General features: G+C 46.6%; 1 protein-coding gene across 6 annotated transcripts in view; it reads left to right on the top strand.

Annotated features, from left to right (window-relative positions):
- The window catches only part of ablim2 (actin binding LIM protein family, member 2), a 58,438-nt gene that overhangs the window by 20,526 nt on the left and 25,606 nt on the right, over positions 1-12,306 (top strand). For all 6 annotated transcript variants that reach the window (XM_018730256.2, XM_018730260.2, XM_018730259.2 and 3 more), the window contains exons 3-6: positions 5,928-6,111; positions 8,488-8,600; positions 10,495-10,621; positions 12,083-12,176. In XM_018730256.2, coding sequence (XP_018585772.2) covers positions 5,928-6,111; positions 8,488-8,600; positions 10,495-10,621; positions 12,083-12,176 — 518 coding nt within the window. The remainder of the gene's footprint in view (positions 1-5,927; positions 6,112-8,487; positions 8,601-10,494; positions 10,622-12,082; positions 12,177-12,306) is intronic.

The raw sequence follows: 12,306 nt of genomic DNA, 5'->3' as shown, positions 1-12,306 counted from the left end.
TTCATTTAGCTGATGCTTTTCCCAAAAACCAGCTTAGAATAATTGACCTGTTTATACAGCTGGGTAACTTGTAGTGTATGAAATCAGGGTAAGTGCCAAGCTCAAGGGTACTAGAGCAGTACGTGGCATCCAAAAGTGGATCATTATCCCAAGGCTGTAGCTCTGACCACTATGGCACCTGCTGCCCCTGGTTTAAGGGTGAAATGTGAGAAATACACGGTAACCCTGTTTCACAGCTGTACACATGTGCACTCAGTAATACACAAACTCACAAACAAAAACAGGGTGAACAGCTGCTGTGTCAGTAATAAAGACGAAACAGATTCAAGTTGTGGTACCTTTTTTTTTTTTTTTTTTTTCCTCCTGAACAGAAGAGTCAGCTGGACAAATGGAATTTCTTTGGTTTATTTAATGATGCAGTGCTGTGATGTTTCCTAATGCAATGTCTGCTTGAGTGAGACCACTTGGAGAGAAAACCAACAAAGATGTGATGCTGGAATTCGACAAACGCCAAGAACCAAGAATTTCTGAGCATTATAACTTGTAGCCTATCGAAAATGCTCAAAAGCAGCATAGGGACGCAGGTTTTTTAAGGACGCAGGTGGTTGGTACAAGTCCCAAAAAAGTGCTCTTTTCTCAAAAGCTCCGTCCAAATGCACACACACGTGTGCTGAAAATGTTGTTTGTTTTTGTTGTCTATTCTGTTTTCATGTTGTGTTGAAAGGAAAGAAAGCAACACATGAACGTGATTTGTACAAACTAAAGTATTGGTACTGTCTGGGAACAAACGTTGAATTGTTCAGATAAATTATAAACAAATAAATTGAATGGGATGCAGTAGCTGTGGATTAGGATATGACCCAGGCTGTGACCACATGGCGAGGTTCAGCTCATGTCGCTGGCAGGCTGAGCAGGAAACGTGCTCTATTACTTCTGTAGACAAGAAAGGAAATGGAAAAAAGCAGGAATTAAAAGCCGCTACCTCCTGGCTGTGCGACTGAGGCGCCACTTTCTGCTGTCACTAATTAACCATCGAAGCACCAAAAATCGTAGTCACAGCTCGAGGACACAAGATACAGTGTTTGCTTTGCACCATTTTGTGGGTTTAAATAAAAAGAGAATGCCACTGTATAAATCTGTGAAATTGTGAGCTGTTGCAGAAATAAACAGGTAATAATGGAAAAGGCGATCAGTGTTATTTTGTTTCAACTCAGTTTTATTGGAATAACTGGCACACTGCAAAGGAAAAGTAAGTCAGTGTGTGTTACGAGGTTGCACAAAGGATTTTTACACACGCTCACTTTCCAGATCACTTACAGTAACTTGACCTTTTGTTTCTCGTTCTACAGTAACATAACTAATGGGTCACTGGGGAGTCATTCCAGTGGAAACTTTAATTACATAACATTTTAAATGTGGCTTTCGAGGAATCTGACGCTTGTCGAAAGGCTGCATCCATAGTCCAGTGGTACCTACACTGCTTTAGTCTTCCAGGTCATCTGAGATGCATTTACATTAGCATTTGACATGAGAGTGTCTTAGACAAGTGTGTTTGTGTGTATCCATCCAGTGCTGTTTGCCCCTCCCTCTCCACCATGTGGACACCAAACACCTCCCGAGCTGGAGGCTTTCTTCACGCACCTGTGCTCACTGGCAACCTACTGCACCCATCCACTGTCTATTCTGCACAGTATCTCCTTTTACTGCATACTGAGCACATGCAGTGTTCACTGTGGGTTTGTAGCAGGTGGGGAATGCTCCAGATGAAGGCTCTACGGAGCGCACGTTTATAGAGCCCTGCACATCCCGCTGTTCTCCTTGTTGTACTGGCGTGAGCGGCCAAGGTCAGTCCAGACACATGGCCGCACATTATGACCAGTGCTGTTGTGTGATGATGGGTCACCCCACACTGGCACCTTACTTGTCTTCACTTAGCTCTCCAGTAATGTTGCCATGAGTTGAGATACTCGTCGCATTTTCCTAGCAAAACTTTGGACTTGCACGTTCACACACACACTTTTCCCAGCTTTTTGTCTTCACTGCTACCCATGATATAAAATGTAAAAATCCACATTGTTTGTAACTTGAAATTCATATCTCAGTTTGGTAGGAGGGTAACTCATACTGTACTGGATAGGGCTGTTGTCTTTAGATCTGAAGGTGACAGGTTCAAATCCCCCCTACTGCTCTAGTACTCTTGATGATGGTACTCTCCATAAATTGCTCCTGCATGAGTTACCTAGTTGTATAACTGGGTCAGTCGGTGTAAATAGCTCAACATTGTGCATCACTTTGGTGAAACATGCCAGCTAAAGGAATAAATGTGAACATTGTCTCTTGAGGACTGTCACATGACTACATTTTGTGTGTGACTTGTGGACATGTGGATGCCGTGGTGGTTTTGATGGTGCTGAGGATTGTGGAAGAGGTATTATGATAAGACCAGGTGACCCTCACTTGTTGTCCTTGCTGTCATCCCGTGGTCCCGTGAGGCTAACGAATGGGCTGCGTTTGCAGTGGGAGGACAACGCAGCCACACCCCCCGGGCCTAGACTGAGCTGCATTCTCCTGCGGGGAGCGGCTTGCTGCACGAGCCTCTCCTAACATGGAGCTATGAGGTCCTCATGGGGTGTGTGTGGGTCGAGGAAACAAATACCTCAGTTGTGGTTGTGCCAGACTATGTGTGATGTGGGGGCAGCCGTGTGACGTCCATGTGACACAGCTCCTTTCCCAGTGCATACTGCGGCTGTGAAGGTCACACGGCACTCTGTGCTCAAGCACGCCCCCTAAAGACAAGTGTCACTGTGTAAAAACAGCGGCACGGTAAAGAGCAGTACGACTCACACCGACTAATAAACAAGAGGCCAGTGAGCTCCATTCCTGCTCCTGTTACACAATGCTAACGTTAACACCACCATGTAGTTGACGGTCACCTCACTCCCAGCGCCTTGTGTTGGCGCATTGCACGTTTTCACAGCCAGGGGCCTATGGTCAGGTCCAGCTTGAGAACATGCCCAGGGTGCGAGCCCCTTAGGATCCCACAGGTGCCAGCGGGACCACCTGCTACCGATATAAATAGCCTCCTAGTGAAAGCCAATCTATGCTGGCGGACACCCACCGCGGCTTGAGTTACCGCCACCATCGGTGGCGCCGAGATTTCGACATTCTGACGACCGTTTATCAGTGCTCCGATTAATTTAACCCAAACGATGAGAGTTGGCCGTGGTGCATTACTAGGTTGCTTTTAACGAGCTGTAACGGCAGTGCGTTGCGTGGCTCTAGACCAGATTGGACAGCCTTGACACTCCACAGCCAGGGCCCTGACCTTCTTGTGCAGTGATGTGACACTAATGCTGTTCTTTTTTGCCCGTGGGCACTGCGCAGCTTGGCCAATTGCAGGACGGTGCCCTTTGGAAAGTATGTCCAGTATTTCCTGGCAAGAATTCCAATATTATTGTATGTGTGTGTGTGTGTGTGTGTGTGTGTGTGTGTGTGTGTGTGTGTGTGTTTATTTATTTATTTATTTATTTATTTATTTATTTCAGTTTGCACTGCAGCTGTGTGGTGTCCAAGGGTAAAAGAATTTTGCAAGGTACCTTTGTCCTGTCTGAGAATGCAGGGATGAAATGGGCCCCACCCTAACCCCACAGCTTGTGTGCTTCCTCATCAGTTCACACCAGATGGATTGAATAGCATGCTGCTTTTGTAGTTGTTGTCGTCTCAACAAAAGCAGCAGCCATTAGTTGACCGTCTTCTTTGTTTGTATCTGTTTTTCTTACCTTATGTCTGTGTTAAAGCACTCTGTGTCACTGTGTGAGAAGAGCGCTCTATAAAAAAATAAAATAAATAAATAAACATTGAATGTTGTAACTTCTGGATGAACAGGACACATCGGTGGGGACGCTGCTGTGCAGTGCTGATTCCACCGCTGTGAGAACAGCACAGATCTATGGAGGCTGTGGAGAGAATGATGTAATATTATTGTTCATTCCTCCCTCAGTGCAGTGGAAACTGTAGACTTGATGATGGGTCGCTGTGTTTGTTGTTTCCCAGAATGCACCTGCAGCGCTAGCGCCCTTATTACGAGCAGCAGGGAGATGATGTCCGGTTTGGTGTGACTCATCCAGTTCACTCTAATGTCTCATGTCCTGGACTCTGCGGGAACGGAGGGCGGCTCATGAAAACAAACGAGACGTGATGAGCAGTGGTTCCTGCCAACCCCTCCTTCCTCTTGATCCTGGCTGATAAGAGACTCTGTGCATGGATCAGTGCAGCATTGTGTTCCTTCTTAACCCGTCAGCTAATTACTTACACAGCAAGGGTTTGGGTGGGTAGTAAAAGGCCAGAGTTCTGCCCTGAGACCTCACAGGATTGTGAGGTCCAATTCTGCGAAAGGGTGCAGTTCTGGTTCAACCTTTTACCCCCAGCTGAATCGCGACGAAGCAGCGCAAAGTTCAGGATGTGGAGCCCTCAGTACAGCGTGCGTGCATGCATGTGTTTGTGTGCGCGTGTGTGTGTAGGGGGAGTGTGTTGGAGCACTATGATTAAGAAATGATTGAAAGTTCAACTTCATGTTGTCTTTTGAAAGCATACACCAAAAACCACCTGGCTGTTGGCCACTTGCTCTAACTTCACAAATGAGGAAGACCATAGAAAGTCTGATCTTGGCATACCTCAAACCCCTGGTCCAGTTTACCTACCATGATCACACTGGAGTGGACGATGCCCTCATGTAGCTGCTCAATAGCGTCTGATGGACACATCCAAGGTGTCCTGGGTTCTGGACTACCTGGCAGGCCGATGGCAGTTTGTATGGCTGCAGGGCGGTGTGTGACATGGCCAGGGGCAGCATGAGGCCCCTCCGAGTGCTGTCATCGGCACAAGTTCTCAAATGATGCGGCAATAGAGGAGCAAATTCAGCAGTCTGGAGAGCGGAGCTCTTTTCTGCAGCAGCTCTTGGGGCTTTATACTGGGTCCTCTCGCTGTAGGGAGGGCTGCTGGCCTCTTGTTCTCCAGGCAGTACTGAGCTCTTAGTAATTGATTACTTTTATTACTTTTAATGCGTTTTTATTTGCCAAGTTTTCATTTACACACTTTCGCATTTGTCGCAATGTGATATTTCTTTATTCCGCTTTCTATTGCCACTTACTTGTCTGTACTTTGCATGGTGGCTTAGTGGGTAGTGCTGGTGCCTCACAGCTCCTAGGCTGTTTATTTGGGCATAGGTTTGATCCCTGCACAGTCTCTCTTTAGTTTGTGTGTGTTTCCTTCAGCAGCCCAAAGACTAAGTGAGTCGATGTAAATGTGTGCTGCTGTAGCCTCATGCATTTTTGTCTGTCTGTCTGTACCCTCTGAATTATTACCAAGTGGTCCAGTGGGATTTTCAGCGTGCCATAACCTGTTACTTACCGCTGGTTACTGGACAGCACCGTTGGCTGTCAGTGCAGCTGCTTCTCGTGACTCAGTTTATTTGACAGTGAAAATGGGGCGGGACCCCCAGCAACAAAAAGGTGGTGCGCGATCGTGTCTGTCCTGTGACCCCCCCCTTCACAGAGCCTGTATGGACCTTGTCTTCTCTTTCAGATCTTCCTCATCTTCGTTGAATGCGTCTGCTGAGTTCAGCTGCACCGGTTCCTCAAGGAAGAGCTCCCCTCCAGTGCTGCCTCTCTCTACTCCCACTCCTGTTTTCTCTTCTTTCCCCCTCATTCCTCATGTGTGATCCCCTCTCCTCTTCGCCCACCTTCTGTCATCTTTACTTTTCTTTTCTTAATTTTTAAAACTCTTCCATGTTTTGCTCTCTTCCCTCTCCAGTCTGCTCCTTGAGATGTTTCTCCTTGCCCTGGCCCTTTTTTGTTGCGCTTTTTACTTCGACTCCCTTCCTGTGCCCCAAAGTGATAACCGTGCTCTCTCTGTCTCCCACCTTCCAGTGTGTGGCTGCGACCTGGCCCAGGGAGGCTTCTTTGTGCGCCAGGGCGAGTACATCTGCACTGTGGACTACCAGAGGCTCTATGGCACCCGGTGCTTCAGCTGCGACCAGTTCATTGAGGGCGAGGTGGTGTCTGCGCTGGGGAAGACCTACCACCCGCGCTGCTTCGTCTGCGCTGTCTGCAAGTAAGAACATGGCCATCCGTGTCGGCTGCTGGAGGAACTCAAAATAAATGACTCGTGTTTTCATAGCAGTCTCTACATAAACATGTCAAATGATTAAAACAAGGATTTCCTTAAGGTCGTGCCACTGGTTTTCCTTTGGGCACATAGCACTCATCTGAACACTGTGTAAAAGGCCTGTAATCCAGGGCGGTGATGGGCATAAGAATCTCAGTGCCTGGCCTCGCTTTGAAAAACTCCGCAAAAGGACAAGTATTCAGAGGAGCAGGCAGAGGTCAGGAGAAAGAGTCAAAGCATTTTGTCAACATCCGAACAGCAAGAACTATACGATTTGCACTAGTGGGAATGTGTTCGATGAGGCCTCAGAGCAGGAAAAATTGACGGCACTGAATGAATATTGATTAGATAAAAGCTAAGTTTTCTGAGTGCACTATGAGCGCAAAACGTAAATGTGAATGTGTGAGCAGAAGCATGAACCATTTTTCGGCGTTACTGTAGTGACACGTTGCAGCAGAAATAAGTCTCTCCATGGCCTGAGGTTTTATCCAACGGGACTTACAACGACACCAGTTTAGCTGAGAGTAATAGCTATACTGGAGAACAGTTAAAGAGTGCATACCAACAATGTCCCTCCCTGGCTTTGAAACAGTAGCCTTCACTTTCTGCCCTTAGGCATGTATTTAACCGTGCTCCCAGCTGATGTTACAGCCAGCGTGAGTGAAGCTGCGAGTGACAGCATACACTCAAGTAAAAGGTGGTTTTAGTGTCATGATGTTGGTGTGTCCCTCATCATCACCGCTCTCCTCGCCTCTCCTCTCCTGGACAGAACAGAACATGTGGACTTTAAAACGACACATGTGCTCTATCTTACTTGTCTTACCCTGCACTGTAGAGGCAGAAGTAAGCTGTTGTAGAGCTCAATAATGCTCTGTGTCCAAGTGCAATGGGGGGGAGGGCGAAATTTGTGTGTTCTGCAACATTCTGCTGCATTTGGGTCCCAGGACATTCGCTGTACTCGTACATTTCTGTACAAAGACCACCTTGTCTTCTTCATTCCAGCCTCGCTCTTCCTGTCCCTCTCTTCCCTTTGCTCTGCGCTCTCGTGTCTCCTGTTCACAGTCACTTGTGTCTTTGGAGAGCGCCTTCAGAGGTGATGTAGCTTGAGAATGATCGCACACCACATTTCTGCCAGCACTCTTACCTCATTGCTAGAGGTTAAGTTTGAAGGACACGTTAAGGGAGGGGACCGGGGTCATCCAGCATTTCCATCCGCAGGGACGGTGACGTACTGTATGTGATGTGCTGGGGAAAGACATATGAGCACAGCAGTGCCAGAATGAGTCATGAGCAAGATTTTGGCCAAAAACTTCATGGAATGGGGTGGAATCACTGTTTTAGAAGGAGTCAAAATGACTTTTCTACCAAAATTTTTCAAAAGCTTCTGTTTGCCAAATGTATTTTACATGCCGAGCAGTTATAACATTTACATGTATTCATTTAACAGACACTGTTCTCCAAAGCGACGTACATCTCGGAGAATACAATGAGTGCATGATGTCAGCACAAGAAGAGACATGATTCTGATGTACAGTTAATTTGTCACATTCTACCTATTCCAGCTATTAAGGGTAACATGCTCCTATTTGTCAGAAACAAAGAGAGAGCTGCATATGTGATCTTGTCAAATATATGCATTCCTTTTTGTACAGTAATTTGCAGAATGGTTTCAGTAATGTTTGTTTCTTTTGTCAAGCTTATGAATGCAGGAATGATACACTATAGTATACATTACAGATTATTTAACAGTCTAAATCACTTTGGATAAAGGCGTCAGCTAAATACTGCGTAATATTCACTGTACATCACTTTGGAGAAAAGCTTCTGCTCGGTGAATCAGTATAAATGTAATTTCATCCCTCCTACTAACCAGATGCATCAAATGGATTCTTCTGGCAGCATAATGCAACATGTCACAAAGCACACATCATTTCAGCATGGTTCGACGAAGTGGCATTGATTTGTCTGTGGTTCATTGTCCTGCACACGCCCTCAGTAGAGTGCCTTTGACATGGTGTAAGCAGGAATGAAAATATCTGCCCCCCTCAAAGTGCAGGGACTGTGATGCCACATCGAGTCAACAAGGACTGATAGAAAGCTGTGCACTTTTTCAAGCTCTGTGTTGAACTAATGAAGAACTGAAGGCAAAATGAGCCTTAATGGATACTGCCAGGGTGTACCTAATAAAATGCCCAGTGATATATGATGAATGCTGGCTACTCGACTGTGATGTTCTACATTTCTGTCACGTTTTGTGACGGACGGGATGTGTTAAACATTGTGTGGACTTAAGCACATCGCATCTTGTGTGTTTTCTCACAGACAGCCGTTCCCTGCCGGTGACCGTGTGACCTTCAATGGCAAAGAGTGTATCTGTCAGAAATGTACGCAGCCCCTGCCTGACAACAGCCCGGCGCCCATCCAGGCCGTGCGCAGTGAGTCCTGCCTCTCCGCTTCCCAGTCCACTCTCACCACACACGTTCAGTATTGGAAACGTTGACCTTTTCCCCATACCTAGAGATTGGTGATACACTGTATTATGTGCACACCCAGCTCCTGTGAGTTCGTTTCATACTCCTTGCTCCTGGGTCCTGGGTCCCGGCCTCTTCTCCCAATCATTCAGCCGCTCTGCTTCCTCAATCTTGTTCAGTGTACTAGTCTGCTTAGTCATCTTTCACTGTGCCTAGTCCTCCTAACCCATCAAGTATTTTTAAATATTAATATCCACATGGAAATGGTCTAGGACGTAGTCCCTGTGGCTATAGCGCTCTCAGTCTAATGTGCCTGGGGAGCTCCTGTCACTCACAGTGAGCACATCTGTTGTGCTGGCTTATCCTAACCCTAACCAATACTGTATTTAGGTGACACAGTTACATGACTAAGGTTGTTAATGTTTTGCATCTAAATGCTGAAGACTCTGCACACATTTGGTTATCCCTAATGGCTGAGAGCACTTTTGATGGGGAAGCAGAAAGCCAGGCTCTTCTGTGGCTTTGCAATCAAGGGAGGAGATTATTTGATGGGTGCCTCTCAGAAGTGCCAGCTTCAGTGTAGAAAAAAAGAGTCTGAGAATGAGAACTACAGTTAGACCTCTGCTGGGGGTTTCGTTGTTGGGTTAGGGTCGGCTTTCGTCACGGTGCACAGCGACACAAGCCTCTGTGCTCTCATCCCCCTTAGAACCTCAGAGGCGAAAACGCGATAGACAGACAGGCCAGCGGCACACAGTCAATAAATGTACATTTGAAGGAATTGCTCATTAATATATTAAACATCCAATGTTGTGTTTCACAATAGCCATCCTCCACAAACCCACCATGCTGGAGAACTCCAGTTTATGGAAGTTTACATTAATTTAGAGATGGGATAAATAGGCAAGGATTAATAAGTGTAAATCGACAGGGATTGTGCTCAGGAATCACCTGTCTGCATCCAAATCTCTCCTCTGTTGATGGGATGTACTTTTTGTGTTGTTCTCTGAGTGCCTTTGGAGAAAAGCGTCTGGGTAACGATTAAATATACATGTAATAATACTAATAATATTAAAGGCGGCATGGTGGCACAGCAAGTAGTGCTGCTGTCTCACAGCACCTGGGTGGTGTGAGAGAACATGGGTTTGATCCCCATTCAGTCTGTGTGGAGTTTGCATGTTCTCCCTGTGTCTGAGTGGGTTTCCTCTGGGTGCTCTGTTTCCTCCCACAGTCCAAAGACATGCTGTTCAGGATCCCCCATAGTGTGTGAGTGACACACAGAGCGAGAGTGTGTTCCACTGATGTATGGATGAGTGACCCATTGTAAGTAGTGTATCTAGCAGTGTAAGTCACCGTGGTGGATAAGGTGTGGGGGCTGACAACACTACATAGTATCTATTGTAAGTCGCTTTGGAGAAAAGCGTTTGCTAGGTGAATAAATGTAAATGTAAAGGAAATGCAGAGAGCTACTTAAATGAGTCTGGATACGGAGGCCTGAAGATGAAGAAACAAATTAATAAAGAAATATTAATGGTTGGTGATGATGAACTGGTTGGCAAATGGATTTATGGTTTTGTATGAGCAAAGGTATGACTGGTGAGCAAACCGGTAGACGAGTGTGTAGATGGATCGATGGATTTATACATGGTTAAGAGACAGATGGTGGATAACGAATAATAAATAGGTGAATGTTTAGGAGTTAACGTCTAGAAGATGTATGCATGGGTGTATTTTTTGAGGCTGGATTGATGGTATGTGGATGATGGACAGAGTACTGAATGTTTGCGTGACAGATGAGGGGGGCGGTGTTTGGTTGGACAGTAACGGTGTGTGTAAGACCAGTGTTTTCTTCCTCCTCCAGATTGCTGTGGTTGTGGGAAGGAGTTTAAGAACGAGCAATCCCTGGTGGCCCTGGACAAGCACTGGCACCTTGGCTGCTTCAAATGCCGCATCTGTAACAAAGTGCTCAACGCAGAGTACATCAGCAAGTGAGTGCGCCGGGGCAAAACCCTCAGCACACCCCCATGAGCTGTTGGCGTGAAATTTCCTTACTCAGATGCGTGACCATCCTTCTACCCATTCATTGTCTACCAAGTGTCTATCTGTCCATCTATAATCCAGCCTGTAAAACTCACGTGATCCACAGATCCATCATTCATTCAGTAACTGCCATCAGTCTACCAGTGGAACATCAACAACTCACCCCTTCCTTGGGGTAGAGAGGGAACTGTACATGTGAGCACTCCAGGATGTTTGGAGGAATTTGAAATGGAGGTAAATGGCTGGTGGCGAGCAGAGGATGAGGGGTAAGATATAAAATTTGCAGATTGTTTTCCTGGTTCACTCGGCATCCTTTCTTCCGACTGCTGAAGATCTCAGGTAACTCTGACGGAGCTTGGATGTACCTCTGGTGATGAGCCGCTGAACCACAAAGCATCGCGTGGATAGTACCCGTCTTAAGCTGTAGGCGTCTGAGTTTTGAAGGAAAGGGCAGCTGACCAGCCATCAATCCAGCACTGATCAGCCACTTGGCCAACATAGCCCTGGTGAGGTACTTGGCGACTGCGGCTGGAGGAGCTCCTGCAGTATTGCCTGTTCATACAGGTCTTTTGCACAGCGGCACGGGCCACGATGGAGCTCAACTGTCAGTCTGCCACTATGGACTCTGTGACTGCTGGAATTGGGGAAGAGGCAGTGAGCCACTCAGGCTTCTCATGACACATCGCAGAGCGCCAGTTGCTATCCTGACAATTATCCTGACTGTTAAGGAATGTCAGGGATGACAGGGCCTCTGGTGTTTATCAGAGCTTTGCGGCATCATCGAGAGGCGGCTGGAGAGCAAAAAGGAGCAAGAAGCTGTTCAGTTTGCTGTTAATGTTTTACGTTTGCAAGTAGGAAGTAGAGATCAGGGAATGTGCAAGAGGAGATATTGAGCCATTTAGCTGCCTGACATGCTGGATCTGGCCAAGCCGTGGCAAGTCCGGTGTCACTGACAATGGGTTGGAAAGGCAGCTCTCCGTGCCACAGACACATAGCGTGTTGTATCACCTCCTTGACACTGCACCTGTGTGTACCTTAGTAACTTGGTGGTATTCTGTTTATTTTTTCAGTTAATACATCATCATTAGTATAACGTTATTACAGTACCTCATGTAATTGTCACTTGACCAGAAGATAGCTGCTTCAAGTCCCAGGAAAGACTCTGCAGCCCCATGAATGTACTGCTTGGTGGTGAGAACACGCTGAGTAGATTTGTTGAGTAGAGGTACTGCAACACAGGCTCTGCTGGGCACTGCAGCGTCACTTCGCTGGATGTGACATGAGCTCTATGGAATGGATTGATAGAAGCTGGGGCTTGTACACGTGTGTCTCAGGGGGTTGTGGATGACCGCTTGGTCAACGGAGGTGGTCCAGTTCTGCTGCTCATGTTAACGTTGCTTGTTTTGAAGGGATGGAGTGCCATACTGTGAGGTGGATTACCACGCAATGTACGGGATCCAGTGTGAAAACTGCAAGAAGTACATCACTGGGAGGGTGCTGGAGGTAAGAGGAATCTGTGTTGTTTGAATAAACCACCTCCTTACAGTGTTTATGTTTTGGCAAAATCCTTAAAATTTGCAAGCACAAAATATGCTAAGGGTAATTTTTACTGCATCAGTTCAGGGTAAGTTAT

The sequence above is a fragment of the Scleropages formosus genome, chromosome 1 (genome assembly GCF_900964775.1).
Source record: "Scleropages formosus chromosome 1, fSclFor1.1, whole genome shotgun sequence".
In the NCBI taxonomy this organism is placed as follows: domain Eukaryota; kingdom Metazoa; phylum Chordata; class Actinopteri; order Osteoglossiformes; family Osteoglossidae; genus Scleropages; species Scleropages formosus.
The sequence above is the reverse complement of the archived record's forward strand: the minus strand, read 5'-3'. Positions and strand labels throughout refer to the sequence as shown.